This window comes from Gouania willdenowi, chromosome 10 (assembly GCF_900634775.1).
Source record: "Gouania willdenowi chromosome 10, fGouWil2.1, whole genome shotgun sequence".
Classification (NCBI taxonomy): Eukaryota; Metazoa; Chordata; class Actinopteri; order Blenniiformes; family Gobiesocidae; genus Gouania; species Gouania willdenowi.
In genome coordinates, this window is record NC_041053.1 from 42,029,359 (window position 1) to 42,048,423 (window position 19,065).

Sequence of the window (19,065 nt, forward strand, 5' to 3'; positions counted from 1 at the left end):
AAAAGTAAAAAGGTCAAATAACAGAACAAATGAGAACATAATCATTCACGTTTGGGTTTCGTTAAAAAGAGGAACTGGAGTTTTGATGCTGTTCAGTGTCTGACCGACAGAGGGCGACAAACACAACGATACATCAAAGATCCCGACCAACAGGAAGTCTCACTCCCTGTGCGAAAACAGTCTTTACAAATAACAGTTTTTACATTCAATGATCTTTCTATGAAACGTTTGGAAATTCAGACAATAAAATGTAATTTATTTTATCTGAATTTTGTATTCATCCAAATATTTACTTCTAATTTCTTTTTTTAATTATGTTAAATCTCTTGATTTGAAGGAGCAGACAGTCTAAAAATAAAGTTATTTTTTGGGACGTCCCAATACAACTTTCACACTTTGATACAATACAGACATTACAGCCTTTATTATTGGCCGATACCAACAAGAATCATACATTCTTTTATGACTTATTCTGTAGAGTGGAATGTAAGAAAAGGTTTGATCATGTGACGTTAAACAGAACAATAGTCAACAAAGTTCACTTCAGTTATTTTTACTGTATATGGTGGGAACAAAAACAAAAATATATCGGAGATTTTAGATGCAGTCCGATTAAATCCGATATTCGTTTTCTGGTTGATATCAGACCGATATCGGATCGGGACACCTCTAGTTATTTTCACATGTTGAACCACGAGCAGCTTAACAGGATAAAAACAAAGGAAATAAGAATAAATATTCAGTTTACAGAATACAAACTATTCTTTCACTCAAACACTTTATACATTAAATCTAATCTATTTTCTACTTTTACCAACTAAAAATTAAAAAATTACACTGTAAGTCAAAAATATGAGATAAGCCAATATATTTTTATTTCTATGTAAAGCCTCTATTATTGTAAGGTGTGTTTCGGGTTTTCCGTGTGTCACTAACATTCTCACTGTGGATCAATGAAATATTCAATGATATAATTATGAGAGAAAGTAACAGTTATGAGATAGAAAGACATAATGAGATACAAACTGAGCATGTTCCACACTTTCAAAACACTGTTATTATTCTCAATTCATTCAAAACACATTTTAGCTGTTCATTCAGTTCTTCAGAATTCAACACATGGTACATAAATAATGTAGTACATAAATACGTCTTTATTACAAAATGATTCAGTCATATTTTTGTACGTTTCTTTGCAAATGTCTATTTTATATAATTATGACTATACTAACTCAATATATTTACCATAGTGATGTTATTGTCATAATTCAGCTTTCATATTTGTTTTTATCTTAAAACGCGTTATATTAAAATATTCTTGGGTTTTTATTTTGTGCTCAGAGTGAGTGCTCTGTTCTCCGTCTGCTCTCTGGGGGCTGTGACGTCACTGGGGGGGGTTTCCCGTAGGGAAGGAAACGTTGGTGAACTTTAGTTAAAGTGAAATAAACTTTAGTAAAACTTACCCTCGGAGGTCGGAGGTCGGAGGTCGGACTGCCCGTCTGGAGACGCTGTAAGTCGGACTGTTCTCTGCATCTTTGAGCCGCTCCTACGTCAGCACGTCCTTCATATCCAACATGGCGTGGTGATGCTGCTCGGCTTTGATGAAGAAGAAGAAGAAACACCGCTGAGACACACCTGATCCACCTGAGCAGGTAACCGAGAGGCCGGGTCAGGGTAGCCGCCACGTTCACCGGTAGCCTCCGTTAAAAACCCCGTTATTAACTCCTTCCTGTCCGAGCTCTGCGATCACTTCCTTATAGTCAGAATCATTCTGCCAAAGTTCATCAACAAAACGTCAAACTTTCCTTCTTCAACTGTCACTTTAATTAATTTAACAACTTTTAGAAATGCATCATTATTAATCACACATGATAGCGTGTTCGGCGTGGTTTTTCTACATTTCAACAAACTATTTGTGTAAATTTAGATCATTTTCTCCACTTGATCATCAGTTTTTTAAGAGGTCAAAGACAGCGTAGAAAAGAGTAAACAAACACTTATTTTTAAAAATCCAACAATTTTATTTCAACTTGCCGAATTTAGATTAATAAAGGTCTTAAATTGTTGCGGATTATTTTGTGTATTTTCACTAAATGTTTCATTTCCTGGAAAAGAAACGCTTCGATTTCGTTCACGTGGTGTTTTCTTCGCACACACAGAACAGTTAGCGGAGCACACCGCGGTGTGGACGACATGTTTGTTTGTTACGTTGTTGTTGTTGTTGTTGTGCTCAAAGCAGCGTCAACAACAACAAACAGGGGGCTAGCTGTTAGCCATTAGCTAGCTCACGAGCTACTACTGTGGGGACGCGCGTAACGAAGCGGCGACGAGTGACGTCACAAGTAGAATCATTATCATTGTTCATTAAATGACCAAGAAAGACATTACGTTTAAAAAAATACATAAATTGATAAAAGATATATATATATATATATATATATGTGAAATGACAATATAATACACAAAAACGATAAAACACAAAATGACAAAAAAAGGAAAATATAAAACAAAATGCCGAGCGAAGTGGCAACAAGTGACGTCACAAACAAGTAGAAACATTGTTGCCGTGTTTGTTAAATAATATATTTGTTCAGGAACAAATAAATGAATGTTTGTTTAAACATTAAAAATATATAATATTTGTAATAGAACCGTGTGCTTGTCGTCTGTAGACATCATGGCTGCAGACGAGCACTGCTTTCACACCCACAATCAGGTAACTTCAAATATTAATTTATAGAAATATGAATAATATCAATTCATGCTTTTTATATTGAATGGAAAATTAAATAATGTTCTAACATGTGTTTGCTTTGTAATAAATTATGTTTTTATTTTGTGTGTCAAACCATTTGTTGGTCTTTTGCAGATTTTTGACAACATCATGGACCCGGGATGGGAGTTCCACAACTTTCCTACTATGTCTCAGACGGCGTCACTGCAGACAGGTGAGGTAGCAAAGATTCATATTCAGGCATTGAAAAAAATAAAAAATATATATATATATATATATATATATATATATATAAAATATCAAATGAAAAACAAGATGCATCAATAAAAACAAACAAAGAAGATTACAGGGAGAAGCTGAGGTTACATTTAGGAATAAAAGTCAGAAAAGGCACAAGGAGACGATGTTGGATCAGTCGTTAGGAAATAAAAAAACCAGAAACACTGAAGGAACTAAATAGACTAACTAACGAGTTTGATTAATGACAGCTGTGAACACAGGGTGAAGCAGCCTGGAGTGACAGAGAAAACTAGAAAACAAAACAGGAAGTGTCAAAATAAAACAAGGAAAACCCAAACTGTGGACGTGACAAATTTAAATAAATAAAAGTAAAACACCCAAATTAAGTCATTTAACATAGCTAGAAGCATAAAAAATATAAATAAAATCAACGAGACATTAGAAAATAACAAAAATATTTATCTGTAGTCAAACAATAACAAATGCATTCAAATGATATAATTCCATAAATATTGAAAAATAAAACAAAACAAAGCTGTGTGTGTGTGTTTAACACTGATTGTGTGTTTCAGTGGACGGACCGTACCTGCAGATCCTGGAGCAGCCGAAGCAGGTGAGACAAATAACATTTATAGTCAATTAAAACACAACAAAAACACAATAAAACTAAAGCAATCAATACATTTAGTGAACAAAGTTGTGTGTGTGTGTGTGTCAGCGTGGTTTCAGGTTCAGGTACGGCTGTGAAGGTCCGTCTCACGGAGGTTTACCTGGAGCGTCCAGTGAGAAGAACAGGAAGACCTACCCCACCATCAAGGTCACACACACACACACACACACACACACACACACACACACACACACACACACACACACACACACACACACACACACACACACACACAGTCTGATTCTTCAGGAAGTTCATCTTCACTTCCTGTTGTGGTTTCTGAGCTCCTTCAACGTTCACGTTTCACTGCAGCGACCCCGTCATCCACGTGTCAGTGACTCTTCAAGGAGTAGGGGCCGTTGAGTACTGACTAGTTTGCTGAAACTCTCCTTGTGTGAGGAAGTAGTCATAACACCTCAGATGAGAGACTTTGGTGTTTCAAACCAACTGGTGACTGCGTCTGAGTGATTGAACAGTGATTGGTTTGGAAAATACTCAGAAGAATTATAAAAATACACAAAATGACCAAATAAATACACAAAAGGATGATAAAATGCATAAAATGTCCAAAAAATACACAAAAAGATGATAAAAATACATAAAAAGACAATAAAAATACACAAAATGATTAATAAAATACACAAAAGGACAATAGAAATGGACAAAATTACCAATCACACGTTTGTGGCCACGCCCACTCTGGTCATCACCTGTGACTGGATGACATTATTGTGAGGTGTGAGGATGAGAATGAGCTCAGTGATTGGTGGAGAACATCGGGACGTCAATGATTGGATGATGTAACTGTAAATGTTTCCTCCTCTGATGAAGCTTCAGCTTCAGGAAAACTTCAGGAGAATTCTCCTGCCTGCCCCGACCTGCCCCGCCCCGCCTTGATAGTCGGCCCCGCCCACGCAGACGTGCACGTCTGTAACGTCTGGTGTCTTCGGGGAATTCACTGCGTTGAAAACCCACGTGTAATTATCAGGAAGTAAAGTCGAGCCACTGACAGGAAACTGAACAGTTTGAAGTGAGCAGATGAATCTGGAGGTGGTGTAATGAAGACAGACAGACAGACGGTCCATTGAGATGCAACTGACAATCTGAGAAACCAAATGACACAAAATGAGCAAAACATACAAAACAAATTATAAAAAACACAAAATAACCAAAAAATACACAAGAGACAAAAACAATGCCTACATCTCACAGTGTGCTGAGATCTGGAAAAAAGACAATCGTGTGTGTGTGCGTTTGTGTGTGTGTTAGATCTGCAACTACCAGGGCCAAGCTCGTGTTGTGGTTCAGCTGGTGACGGCGTTGACTCCTCACCCTCAGCTACACGCTCACAGTCTGGTGGGAAAACAGTGCGACAAAGGAATCTGTATCACTGACCTACAGCCGAAGGACACCACCATCAGGTTAGACGCACACACACACACACACACACACACACACACACACACACACACACACACACACACACACACACATAGAGACTCAAACATGCATAGATTGGATACAGAAAGACAGAGTCACAGACACGCAGAAAGACTTACGCAGACTCACACACAGCGATGTACGCAGACATACGTCCATAGAGGACACTTGACCTCTGAGTCGTTTCGTTTGTTCTCCCTCAGTTTTCCTAACCTGGGAATCTTACATGTGACAAAGAAGAATGTGGCAAAGACTCTGGAGGATCGGATGGTGGAGGCCTGTAGGATGGGTCACAGCTGTGGAGTGTTCATCCATCCAGAGATCGACAGCCTGCAGGGAGAAGTGAGAGTTCCCCGAGAGCTCAGTGGTTAGTGGACGTGTTTACCACACACACACACACACACACCACTTCTGCTTTGATGTGCCTTTGATCTCTGTGTGTGTGTGATCAGACCACCAGCGTAGCATCATCAGCAGCGCAGCGTCCCTCCAGGCTAAGGAGATGGACCTCAGCGTGGTCAGACTCATGTTCACAGCCTTTCTACCCGACAGTGACGGAGGATTCTCACGACGACTCGAACCTGTGGTGTCGGAACCCATTTATGACAGCAGTGAGTCTGTGGGCCCATTCACTAATAATCATTCAACCATTACACATGCAAACATTATTAAAAAAGAATTATTTGATAACCATTTAATATTTATATACAGTACATATAAAAATCAAAACAGATATTGTGCAATTGGAAGATGTGTGTGTGTGTGTGTGTGTGTGTGTGTCAGTATCATTTTCACTTCCCTCTTCCTGCTGCTTTGGTTTCTCTACCTCACAGTTTCCTTTCATGACAGCAGAAACTGACACACACACACACACACACCCAATGATACCAGACGTATACAGAAGCACCTTTAGAACCTTCAGCACCTTTAGAACCTTTAGAACCTTCAGCACCAGGCTGATCCAACTACGGTGCTCCACAGAACGCCACAGGAAATCATTCTTGTCTGTAAAGATCAGACTGTATAATTCATCACTGTAAGCTCACAGCTCAGTTTTTGTACATATCTAAATCATATTTGTATTATTATTATTATTATTATTATTAATAATTATTATTATTATCTATCCTACTTTGTTTTCTACTACTGTAATGTGTGTGTATCTGATCCCTATTTTTAACAGTCTTTTACTTAATTATACACTTATTTATTGTTTCTTCTTTCTTTTGTCTTTGTTAACGTTTTTATTCTTTTATTTGTGATTTTTTTTCTGTGGCTGTAACAAAAACAATTTCCCCCAGTGATTAATAAAGGAATTGTGATTCTGATAAAGAATAGATCTGCTCATAATGGCACATTAACGTGCACCCATTTCACCAGGCCAATATAAAAGGGGCGGGGCCATTGTTGTTTAGCCTTTTTCATGAAAAGAACAATGAACGTTGTGTTGTCTTTTCTCCTCAGAGGCTCCAAACGCCTCCAACCTGAAGATTGTGAGGATGGATAGAACGGCCGGGTGTGTGAGTGGAGGAGAGGAGGTTTATCTGCTGTGTGACAAGGTTCAGAAAGGTCAGAGTTCAGTTTGATCAACGTGTGCGTTTGCAAACGCACACGTTGAAATCCTGCAGACGTACACGTGTGTGTTGTGTGTGTGTTGTACGTGTGTGTCTTAAACTTTTGTGTTTGTGCGCGTGTTGTACGTGTGTGTTAAATGTGTGTTTGTTGTACATACGTGTGATAAACGTGTATGTGTTGTACGTGTGTGTGTGTGTTTGTTGTACGTGTACGTGTTAAACGTATGTTTGTTGTACGTGTGTATCTTGTACATGTGTTAAATGTGTGTGTGTGTTAAGTGTATGCATTAAATGTTTGTTAGACTTGTGTGCGTGTTAAACGTGTGTGTGTGTTAAACGTGTGTGTGTTGAACGTGTGCATATAAACGTGTGTTAAGCGTATGTGTTAAATGTGTGCGTTAAGCATGTGTGTTAAACGCGTGTATGTGACGAGGTTCAGAAAGGTCAGAGTTCAGTTTGATCATGTGTGTTTGCAAACACACTCATTTAAATACTGCAAACGCAAAAGTTTAAATACTGCAGACGCACGCGTGTGCGTTAAATGTGTGTGTTAAATGTGTGCTTGTTGTACATATGTGTGTTAAACGTGTGCATTAAATGTGTGTGTGTTGTATGTTTGCGTGTTGTACGTGTCTGTGTGTTGTACGTATGTGTGCGTATAAACGTGTGTGTTAAAAATAACGTGTGTGTGTGCGTTAAACATGTGTGCATAATGTGTGTGTGTGCGTTAAACATGTGTGCATAATGTGTGTGTGTGCGTTAAACATGTGTGCATAATGTGTGTGTGTGCGTTAAACATGTGTGCATAATGTGTGTGTGTGCGTTAAACATGTGTGCATTAAACGTGTGTACGTTAAGCGTGTGTGTTAAACGTGTGTGTGTTAAACGTGTGTGCATTAAACGTGTGTATTAAATGTGTGTGTGTGCAGACGACATCCAGGTGAGGTTCTTCGAGGAGGATGATTCGGGGTTAACGTGGGAAGCTTTTGGAGATTTCTCTCCCACAGACGTCCACAGACAGGTCAGTAGCTACGTTGCTAATGCTGACGCATAGGGGAGCAGTTACTGATGTGTCGCCATGGCAACAGTTCGCCATTGTCTTCAAGACTCCAAAGTACCGAGACCTGAACCTCCAGAAGCCCACGTCTGTGTTTGTGCAGCTGAAGAGGAAGTCAGACAATGAGACCAGTGACCCCAAACCCTTCACCTACCACCCTCAGATCATAGGTAGGTCACATGGTCAAGGTCACATGACCAGAGCTCTAGATCCCTCACAGGTCACATGACTCCATGAATTTTCAGATAAGGAGGAGGTGCAGAGGAAGAGGCAGAAGACACTGCCAAACTTCCAGGACCACAGCGGCCATGGAGGAGGAGGTCTGTTCAGAGGAGGCGGCGCCGCAGGAGGAGCAGGAACAAGAGGAGGTCCGGCAACAGGACTTGTCCATCAATCAGACAGAAATCAGAGTGACCTTAGTCTGATTCATTCTACAGGTTATTATCAGGGCTACAACGTCTACAGCTACGGAGGAGCAGGAGGAGGAGGAGCAGGAGGAGGAGGAGCAGGAGGAGGAGGATTCTCCACAGGATACTCAGGAGGACACAAACACTGTGAGGTCAAAGATTTATACAAACCTGTAAAGCAGTGTGTTCCAACCAAAGAACCAGACAGATTTGGAGCTAATAGACTCTTTTATTGTGGAGGAGGAAGTGGAGGAAGTGTTTAGTTTGGTTCATTTAACTGGGAATTCAGAGTGCTGTAACTTTACCAGTTTATTATTCCCATCACGAAGTGGAAGGAGGATATAGGTTTGAGCTCCGTCCGTCCGAGTTAAAGGTCTCATATCATGCATTTTTTACCATCATCTCTATTTGTTCTAAGAATCTCAAAATCATAGTATTTGAGGTTTATTTTATCAAACTCGGCTGTTTGCTGCCTGCTTATGCATATTCATGAGTGGGCGTGTCTATACACTGATTTGCCTGCATGACTCACTCTGAGGCAGATCAGTGATCACCAAAGTGATTTTCTCTTATTATCCACACACTGTTATTGTTTTCAGCGCTGTGTTCATCCAGCAGCAGAATCAAACACTCACAGGAGTTTAAAGCTGCTAATTTACTTTCTTCTCCTCATCTTTATTAAATACAGGAATAGTTCATTTAAGGTGATAATCATTTGTTTATCACCTCAACCGTTGCGTCGCATTGGGTCACAAACACGTCACATCAAGTCTAAGATGATACGACGTCTGCTCCCTGGGTACCTACACTGCAGTGTTCACTGTGGAGGCGTGGCACCAGCAGCAGGCACTTCCTGGAGGGGGCGGTTCAGAGTTCTAGTGACGTCACTAGCATTATGAACCGGTTTTCAGAAGAGGCAGAGAAGCAGCTCACAGAGCAGGATTATTGAGGATTTCTCAGAGATGCAGGAAGGAAACCCAGTAATACTTTGGGGGAGTTTTTGATAAAGAATTAACATTTTAACAAGGTTAAAAACTTAAAAAAGTTGATTTGCATGATATAAGACCTTTAAAGTGGACAGCTTTTCTCAGAAACCGTTTAAGATAGGATAACCAAATTTGGCGTGTGGCTTCAGGGTAGCAATACCTTGATGGAGTTTGAAACTCACATATGTCCACCAGCAGGTGGCGCTATAACCAAAGGTCAACACCTATTACTCCCACACCGTATGTTGCACATTCAAAAATCTCATATCCACAGATTTCCTGAATAGTACAGGATCAGCTGGGCCAAGCCACACCCATTTCCGCTTTAAGTTTTGTTGGCAGAAAATCGCGAAAACTTAAAAACCTACTTTTTCTAACTCCTCCTTGAGGTTTTGTCCAATCAGCGTGAAACTTGTTACATAGACTCTTCAGTTGTACTTGATCTAAAGTTGAATAAAGAATTTTGTTCGGTCAAAATATGCGAAAATTATATTTTCTCAAAGTACATTTTCTAGCTAGCAATAAAAACGCAAACTGTTTGCATATCTCGGTCAAAATAAATGCTAACAACACCAAATCTGAGATCCTTGGTTGGCATGTGACTGTGAAAGTATGCGCCAAATTTGAATAATATAGGCCACTAGGGGGCGCTGCAAATATATCTCCTAAATGGCAAGAGCGATTTTGTTGGTCTCAAGCGGCCTCTCACTCCAGTGACAGCATCGCTGCTAGCTCCGTGCTGCAAGGCTGGAGCTTACAGACCTCAGCACACTAGCTGTCATCTCTGACCACGACCCTCAATGCCTCCAGGCTCCTACGCATGTCAGTCTCCCTCCTGGGCCCTGATGGTGTATGACCCGGCTCCAGCTCCATACCGTGGTATCCGAGCTTCCAAACTACAGCGACCCAGCTGCCGTTTGAAACACAATGCTGTCCCCGACGTCTTGGACGTTCCGGTGCACATTGGCCTGCATCCTCGCTAGCACCTGTGTTAGCAGCCAAGTGGTAGCGCAAGTTAATCCATCTGGTCTTCTTGCCTGTGTCAAGCGGTAATGGAGGCCGAAGCTCCTCTCACCGAGGGAATGGGATGCAATGTGGCTCGCCTTTGTCCATGGGTGAGAGAATCTCCAACAGGGATGTGCACGAAGCCTGCTCGAGCTGCCTGGGCATTGAACATGCCCAAATGGTGTTCGAGTCCCAGGGCTCATGTCGGCACTGTGCAGTGTTCAACACCTGGTGCCTCCACGGGAGACTAGCACATCTTTGAGCAGGCCCAAGCAGGGCCCCTTTCCCTCTACGCATGGCGCTCCTGTCACGGTGGATGGAGAAAAGGTGGCTCCACTGGATGCTGCGGCTGCTCAGGGCGCCAGCTGGGGCTCTCAGCTGAACCTGGCAGATACCTCTCCGCTTGACGAGGACGTCCTTGTTATAGACTGTAGAGATTATGAGGATGACTCCTTCGACCCACTCTCCTCGGGTGTGGATGATGAGGACAAGCACTTTGTCACCCTGGCTTGGGACGGACTGTTGGTCGCCTTTGCTGCCTCTCAGGAGGACATGGAGGGCTGCACGCCCGTCTCCCATCCTCCGAGCCTGGACACGGTGGACGTGTGTAAACTCGCTGCTGCATGGTTGGCCATTCCTTGGCCTGCCGTTATGACTGAAACCACCAGGTACCGCTATGAGGGGAAGAAGCTCCTCATTTCCAGGGGCACTCCGAGGCAAAATCCTTCCCATCTTCTCTGAGCTGCTCATTGAAGTAGCACGTCCCTGGGGTAGCCTTCCGTTCACCGTGAGGGTCCCGGTTGCAGGTGCCTCCATCCTTGACTGCAAGGCCATGGAAGGCTGCGGGGTGCTCAGGATGCCGCCAGTGGAGCCGCTTGTGTCGGCGCACCTGCTCCCACGTCAGCCTGCTGTGTCTCCGCGGAGACCTATGTTGCCGTCCAAATCGGACCCAGATTTTGACGGACCCGGATTTTGAGGAGGCCTTGGCCCACTCTTAGATGGGTGTGGCGGTTCTTCCGTCATCACTTTGTCCCCTGGATCTGTCCTATCCTGGATTTATGGGGCTAGAGCAGGGGCCTCTGGAATGGCACTTTCAGGATGCTCACGCATTCCTTGCTTTTGCGTCTGGTGCGACAGAATGACTGGTTCACATCTGTCGACCTTAAAGATGTGTATTTCCACATTCCAATATATCCCCCTCACAGAAAGGACCTATGGTTTGTTTTCCAGGGGTTCGCCTCTTTTAAAGCTGTTTTGTTGCTGGCTCTGGCATCAGCCAAGAGGTTCAGCGACATTCATGCGCTTTCGGTTCACTCGTCGTGTGCTCAGCTTTTCCCAGGTGATGAGAGAATCATTCTGAGGCCCACCTTTGGCACCTTTTGTGCCAAAGGTGGTGTGCTCATGTTCTCAAATTGACCTGCTGGCCTTTTCTGCCTCACAGGGTGAGCAGCTGTCTCATGTGTTGTGCTCTGTTCGTTCCTGTCACACTGGGTGGTGGAGGCTATTGCTTTGGCTTACTCGAGTCAGGGTTTGCAGCCGCCTGTGGGTCTGCGTGCACACTCGACTCGGGGTCTTGCCACATCCTGGGCTTTGTTCAGTGGGGTGTCTGTTCGGGACATTTGTGCTGCGGCGAGCTGTTCCTTGCTCCTCACGTTTGTCCGCTTTTACATGTTGGATGTTTCATTGTCCTGATGTAATCAGACTTCTGCCCTGAAGGCTGGTGCCACTCGATAAGCATGTCTGCACTACGGGAGTTTCTATATCCCATAGTGAGACATCTCACAAAATATTATGAAACAGAACTTTAGGTTACTCTCGTAACCCCGATTCTATGAGTAATATGAGTGAGATATCTCACCAGACTGCCCTTCTTTCTCGAATGAGGAGAAGAGGTTTGCTTATTTGAATGCTGCGCACCTGTTTGTGTCCTCCTTTTGTAGGAGGCGGGAGGTTCTCCCAGCGGACTGTCGTGCTTCACCGGCCAATCAGGATTGGCAAAGTGCAATAGAGTGCTTCTGAGGAATGTAGACAAAGGTCACATCCCATAGTGAGACATCTCACTCATATTACTCATAGAACCGGGGTTACGAGAGTAACGTAAAATTTTAAAACAATAATAATAAAGTTCTTTGAGCGCAAAGAAAAATTTGGAACCGCTTTCCTAAACCATCTGAAATGTTTTCCTCGACTGAGAATAATGGATGATGTTTTTTGTTCCTGGTGTCATTGCTCTGACCAGTCAAAAGGTGACTCGTGTTTCCTGTTTATCAAAGCATCAACAGGAAGTGACGGAGACGATCCAGACGATGAGTCGGGGTCTGGAGCTGTGCTACAGGGAGGGACGACGGAGGCCAGAGGTGAATTTTTAGAGTTTTAAACGCTTCTCATTACAGACGGCGTCTATTTATTGTTCATTTTTTATTTGTATTTAAAATGTTTATCTTTGGATTCCACAAATGTCGTTTTTAAACGTTAAACGTGTGTGAGAATCACAACGTAGTTCACGGTGGGTTTTTCTTTCCAGAAGCAGACGAGTGCTCTGTGAGTGACGTGAGTGGCCAGCTAGAGGCGCTGTTTCACTACTCAGTCAGTGGAGACCCCGCCTACCTGCTGGCTCCACAGCTCCCCCTGATGGTGGCGCAGGATGATGACGGAGACACGTCAGTATCATCACACTTTTAAGTGTTTTTAAAATGAAAGCAGGACCGTGGAACCCTAAAAAATGTTTCACAGGATTTGTAAAGATTTAATTTATATATTTAATTATATATGTAATTTATATATTAAATTAAATAGAATGAGTCAGGATTAATGAGGATTGGATTTCTTACTAATTTAAATAAAACCGCTGACTCCTCAGGGGTTTACACCTGGCCATCCTCCACAACCAGCAGGAGGCTCTGAAAAGTCTCACTCAGGTCGTTTCGGCTCTGCCAGGAGAGGAAGTTCTCAACATGAGGAACCACCTGTACCAGGTAAACAGGCCCCGCCTACCCAGCTGTGAGCGTCCCTCTATAGCAGTGGTTCTCAACCTTTTCAGCCTGCGACCGCCAAAATAAACGTCTGAATAATATCCACTGTTATCCAGGAAGTTTACCATTATTATATTCATCTTTGGGTGCTTTCACACATCCTCTTTGCTCCACACCATACTTCACTTCCTCGGATACTCCGGTCTTTTTTTGATCTGTGAAAGGTCACTGGAACTCTGGTGCGGAGCAAACAAGTGAACTCTGGTCCTCTGAAAAATGTAGTAGTTGAGCCGTGAACCACAGATCAGGAAGTGACATCATCAGCTTCACGACACCTGAAACAGAGCAGAGAGAGAAGGACGAGGAGAAGACACTGACTGCAGAAAAACATGATACATTATTATCAAGTCATCATGTCTTGGCCTTGGACCTCACTCCCAGTGCCTAGTCAGCACTTATTATAAAGGTGATGAATATCCTCCTGTTTATTGATAAGCTAACAGTGACTCTAAGGTCTGTAAATGTGACTGTTTATAGACGAGTCCATGTCTGCTGTAGTGGTTATGTTATGTTATAACAAATGGTGAATCTAGTTAAATTGGCAAAAAATAATCATGAAATTTGGTGAAAAGAGGTTAAAAGTGACAATAATGGATCAACATATGTGACATTAGGTGTAAAAGTGGTAGAAAGTGTTTATAAGTGATGAACATGTCTGGAAAGTAGAAAAATGTGCAGAAAAGTCATTAAAATGTGATGTAGAAATATCAGAAATGAGAGAAATGTAGCAAAAATACATTAAAAGGAGCAATGGGATGAAAACAGATTAAAATATGGTGAGTTTGGTGTCGTAAGAAAAATGGTAAAAATAAGCAAAAATGGGCTGAAGGTTGAAAATGATTACCCTAATTGTGTTTCCTTACCCAGACTCCTTTGCACCTGGCCGTCATCACTCAGCAGAAGGAGGCGGTCCGAGCGCTGCTATTGGCCGGCGCCGACCCGACTCTGACGGATCGTCATGGTAACACGGTGCTGCACCTGGCGGTGCAACAGGAAGGAGAGATGATGGACTTCCTGTTGACTCACAAAGTGTTAAGAGAGCAGCTGGAGCGCACAAACACAGCAGGTACACACACACACACTGTGACACACAGTGACACACACAGGCGTCAATACCTCTGCGTTTCCATGGCAACAGGCCTGTGTGCGATCCACCTGGCCGTGCTGTCCAATCAGCTGTGGTCTCTGCGGGCACTGCTGGAGGGCGGAGCTAACCCTGACGTACAGGAGTTGAGCTGTGGACGCACGGCATTACACTTCACTGCTGAGAACGACAACCTGTCTTTGGCTGGATGTCTTCTGCTGGAGGTACACACACACACACACACAATCTTTGATTTATTAGATAGATATATTATAATCACGACTCTTCTTTAAATCCAAATTACTATAGTAATCGAAGTCATGAATTCATGTTCATAAGTGCACTAAATATCAATTATCAAAATATTCATTCATGTTCGTTTATAAATACAGTTCAAAACAGCTACGTTTAAACAGACATCAATACTAAACGAACCTCAGAAGCGTTTTTTAAAAGTGCTTAAAGATGGTGAGAATGATAAATAATGGCCAAACAAATTAGTTCCAGTTTAAAGTCAACTATTCTTTAAGAACAACTTAAATGTGTTACCTTGAAGTGGAAGGTTAGATGTTCTACTCCCCATGTACGGCCAGATGGTCAACCTGTATGGAAGCTCTGTGGGGGTTGGAAACAGCAAAGTTAGCGACTTTTTTCTTGGTGAAATATTTTAGCTTCAACGTAGACAGTTGGTTCTAGATCAGTAACGTGTCGATATTATGGAAAAACACTCACGAAATGTGAAAGTTTAAAAGTTTCTAGTTGATCAGTTTTCGTACTTTGTTTGAAACGCTAACAAATACCAGCCACAGCAGAGACAGGGAGGAAGTCAACAGCAAACATTAAAGGAAGTGGAAAATACAGGCAGCAAGACAGGAAGTGGACCCGCCAAAATAATGCACCTGGATGACATGCGGGTCACACACACCCACGTACGCACGCGCACACACACTGATGTCCATCAAATGTCCCTAAGATGAAGATAATAAACTCTGTTGCCAGGGAAACGCCCAGGTGGACTCCCTCACCTTCAATGGCTCCACCCCCCTGCACGTCTCTGCTGGGCGGGGCTCCGTCAGACTCACCGCTCTGCTCATGGCTGCAGGTATGTACAACGCGCCGTGAGTTCACAGCCTGATGGAAACAAACGCTCACAGCTAGCCAACGCTAGCAGCTATTGAAAGCTCACGGTTAATGTGTTTGTACTAATGGCTAACAAACGCTAACGTGTTTGTGCTAACGGCTAGCAAACACTAACGATAACGTGTTTGTGCTAATGGATAACGTGTTTGTGCTAACGGCTAACAAATGCTAACGGATAACGTGTTGTGCTCCAGGCGCTGACCCAGAGAAGGAGAACTTAGAGCCGCTGTTCTTCACTGAGGAAGAGGAGGATGAAGAGGACGAAGGCTATGTACCAGGAAACACTCCTCAGCACCTGGCTGCTACGCCACAGGTGTGTGTGTGTGTGTATAACATGTGTGGTCTCACATTGTGTGTGTGTGTAACTTGTGGTCTCACATGGTGTGTGTGTGTGTGTGTGTGTGTAGGTGTTGGACCTCCTGAACGGTAAAGAATATAAATCCAAATCTTCTCACTGTGATTTCATTCCACCTCAAGGTGAGATTGATTTATTCACCTGCGCAGCTCATCACACACACACACACACACACTCTGAGCACTCTGTGTGTGCGTGTGCGTGTGTGTGTGTGTGTGTAGGGGACTTGGCGTCTCTGGATGTGGTGGTGAAGCAGACTCTCTGTGAGACCCTAGAGAGTGAAGGATTGTGGGAAAGTGTGTCTCACACTCTGGGACTAGGAATCCTCAACTCAGCATTTAGCGTGTGTGACTCACCAGCAAAGACCCTGTTAGAGAGCTACCAGGTAACACACACACAATTGTTGATGAATGAACGGTTACTTTCTGTTGATTTTTTATGAATGAACCATCATTTCCTGTTGATTGTTGTTGACTGAATGGTCACTTCCTGTCGTTTGTTGATGATAAACGGTCACTTCCTGTTCACAGGTGTCTGGGGAAACAGTAACTTCCTGTCTATTGTTGATAAATAAAAGGTCACTTCCTGTCCACAGGTGTCTGGGGGTTCAGTCACTTCCTGTCTATAAATAATAGGTCACTTCCTGTCCACAGGTGTCTGGGGGTACAGTCGCTTCCTGTCTATAAGTAAAAGGTTACTTCCTGTCCACAGGTGTCTGGGGGAACAGTAACTTCCTGTCTATTGTTGATAAATAAAAGGTCACTTCCTGTCCACAGGTGTCTGGGGGAACAGTCACTTCCTGTCTATAAATAAAAGGTCACTTCCTGTCCACAGGTGTCTGGGGGTACAGCAACTTCCTGTCTATACATAAAAGGTCACTTCCTGTCCACAGGTGTCTGGGGGTACAGTCACTTCCTGTCTATAAATAAAAGGTCACTTCCTGTCCACAGGTGTCTGGGGGTACAGTCGCTTCCTGTCTATAAGTAAAAGGTTACTTCCTGTCCACAGGTGTCTGGGGAAACAGTCACTTCCTGTCTATAAATAAAAGGCCACTTCCTGTCCACAGGTGTCTGGGGGTAGAGTCACTTCCTGTCCACAGGTGTCTGGGGGAACAGTAACTTCCTGTCTATAAATAAAAGGTCACTTCCTGTCCACAGGTGTCTGGGGGAACAGTAACTTCCTGTCTATAAATAAAAGGCCACTTCCTGTCCACAGGTGTCTGGGGGTAGAGTCACTTCCTGTCTATAAATAAAAGGTCACTTCCTGTCCACAGGTGTCTGGGGGAACAGTAACTTCCTGTCTATAAATAAAAGGTCACTTCCTGTCCACAGGTGTCTGGGGGAACAGTAACTTCCTGTCTATAAATAAAAGGTCACTTCCTGTCCACAGGTGTCTGGGGGAACAGTAACTTCCTGTCTATAAATAAAAGGTCACTTCCTGTCCACAGGTGTCTGGGGGAACAGTAACTTCCTGTCTATAAATAAAAGGTCACTTCCTGTCCACAGGTGTCTGGGGGAACAGTAACTTCCTGTCTATAAATAAAAGGTCACTTCCTGTCCACAGGTGTCTGGGGGAACAGTAACTTCCTGTCTATAAATAAAAGGTCACTTCCTGTCCACAGGTGTCTGGGGGAACAGTAACTTCCTGTCTATAAATAAAAGGTCACTTCCTGTCCACAGGTGTCTGGGGGAACAGTAACTTCCTGTCTATAAATAAAAGGTCACTTCCTGTCCACAGGTGTCTGGGGGAACAGTAACTTCCTGTCCACAGGTGTCTGGGGGAACAGTAACTTCCTGTCTAAATAAAAGGTCACTTCCTGTCCACAGGTGTCTGGGGGAACAGTACAGGAGCTTCTGTCCAGTCTGGCGTCTGTTGGAAACCACAGAGCTTTAAATGTTCTGCAGGAAGCGCTGCAGCAGCAACAGGAAGTTGAACCCACAGGTTAGCGTAGCGTCATTAACATTGATGTTAAGAGTTGCGTTTATTAATAATATTAATGTTTGTCTATCGCCAGGTCGCTCTAACGTCCAGGATTCAAAGGAGGACGTTTGTAACGACAGCGGCGTGTGTGACAGTGGGGTGGAGCTTAGCACGGCGTGAGCCTCCCATTGGTTGATGGGCTCTCCATCGTCAGCCAATCAAACTTTTCCCTCTTCCCTCAGTCTGAAAACTGGTTTATTTACAGCACCGGTGTTCCAAACATGTAGGTTACCCTTTAATTTATTGACGTCACCAACACACGCTGCCCCCTGGTGGCAGGAGTTAGCATCACTCACAGGTGTTTATTATGGCTGGATGATGGAAGGCACCTTTTTTCAACTTTGGGTTTGTGACCCCATGTGGGGTCGCCTTTAATTTAAATGTGGTTGCCTGAAATGTCTACTAATATATATATTGCAAATTTTTTACAGTATGGGCAACAGGAGGCTTGGGGACCACATGCGTCCCATGGTCTAATTGTGTGTGGCCCCCAAAGTAAATGAACAAAATGATATAAAGAAAATTAGACTAAATTTCTTTCTTTTTTTTAAAACCATGAAATTATAGAAAAATACACAAAAGGACAAAAAATAAAACTAAATAAATCTAAAATATGAACAAACCAGATGACTAGAAATACATAAAAATAACAGAATAATGTATGAATTAACAACAAAAATACACAAAATGAGTTTAAGAAACATACTAAATTAATTTCTGAATAAAAATATAGACAAAATAATTCTAGAATAAAATAAATGTCTTTGGGGGTCGCTACAAACTTGGGATGGGGTCACGACCCAAAAAGGGTCGGGAACCACTGGTTTAAGATTAGGAGGAACTTTCAGCTCTCAACTACAAATGTAGTTTCCTCTAAATTTTTAAATTAAATAATAATAATGTTCACTTTTTAAAAAAACGGATTCAAAAACATCATTAATTTCAGTTACAATATATTCTTATTTATTTCAACTTACAGTTTCCCTTTAGTTTAGTTCTAAAACATGTTATTTTTTCATCTCTGGCAGCTTTAAAAGCTTTGTTAAAAACTATCAAATCAGACAAAATTAGCAGCAAATGTTATAAATATTATTTTATTGTTTGTGAGTTTGAAACATTCATGGACACACAATCAGCTCAGTTTGTGTGTTTAGGTTTAATAATTTTTATTTTTAAAATTTGTTCGTTTGTTTGTCTCCCTTCTGTCCGGGAGCATATGTGACGCAGTGCATTGTGGGAAGTGTAGTCCAGTATTTAAACTGTACATTCACAACAAGCAGGTTTTTTTTAATAAAGTTTTACACCCTTTGCTGACTTTTATTGTGAAAATCTGAAGCCACACACTGGTTTAGTTTCAATAA

At 42.6% G+C, this 19,065-nt stretch overlaps 1 protein-coding gene and 1 long non-coding RNA gene across 3 annotated transcripts; both read left to right on the forward strand.

Moving 5' to 3' along the window:
* Window positions 1-1,366: 1,366 nt before the first annotated feature.
* nfkb1 (nuclear factor of kappa light polypeptide gene enhancer in B-cells 1) lies at window positions 1,367-19,012 on the forward strand. 2 transcript variants are annotated; one of them, XM_028460440.1, is made up of 24 exons: window positions 1,367-1,652; window positions 2,673-2,716; window positions 2,870-2,948; window positions 3,547-3,587; window positions 3,693-3,791; window positions 4,914-5,065; window positions 5,288-5,451; window positions 5,537-5,695; window positions 6,549-6,653; window positions 7,588-7,679; window positions 7,747-7,885; window positions 7,961-8,083; window positions 8,153-8,269; window positions 12,387-12,470; window positions 12,638-12,773; window positions 12,974-13,088; window positions 14,013-14,211; window positions 14,284-14,453; window positions 15,229-15,331; window positions 15,564-15,682; window positions 15,777-15,846; window positions 15,946-16,109; window positions 17,551-17,665; window positions 17,739-19,012. In XM_028460440.1, the coding sequence occupies exons 2-24, from the start codon at window positions 2,678-2,680 to the stop codon at window positions 17,822-17,824; spliced, it is 2,670 nt and encodes an 889-aa protein (XP_028316241.1). In that variant the 5' UTR covers window positions 1,367-1,652; window positions 2,673-2,677; the 3' UTR covers window positions 17,825-19,012. The 2 variants fall into 2 exon arrangements, with proteins under 2 accessions (XP_028316241.1, XP_028316242.1); XM_028460441.1 differs by lacking the exons at window positions 17,551-17,665; window positions 17,739-19,012 and adding an exon at window positions 16,436-16,680.
* On the forward strand, window positions 16,713-17,494 carry LOC114471594 (uncharacterized). The gene is made up of 2 exons (XR_003674992.1): window positions 16,713-16,790; window positions 16,824-17,494. It is a non-coding gene; the product is annotated as an uncharacterized LOC114471594 (long non-coding RNA).
* Window positions 19,013-19,065: the final 53 nt, after the last annotated feature.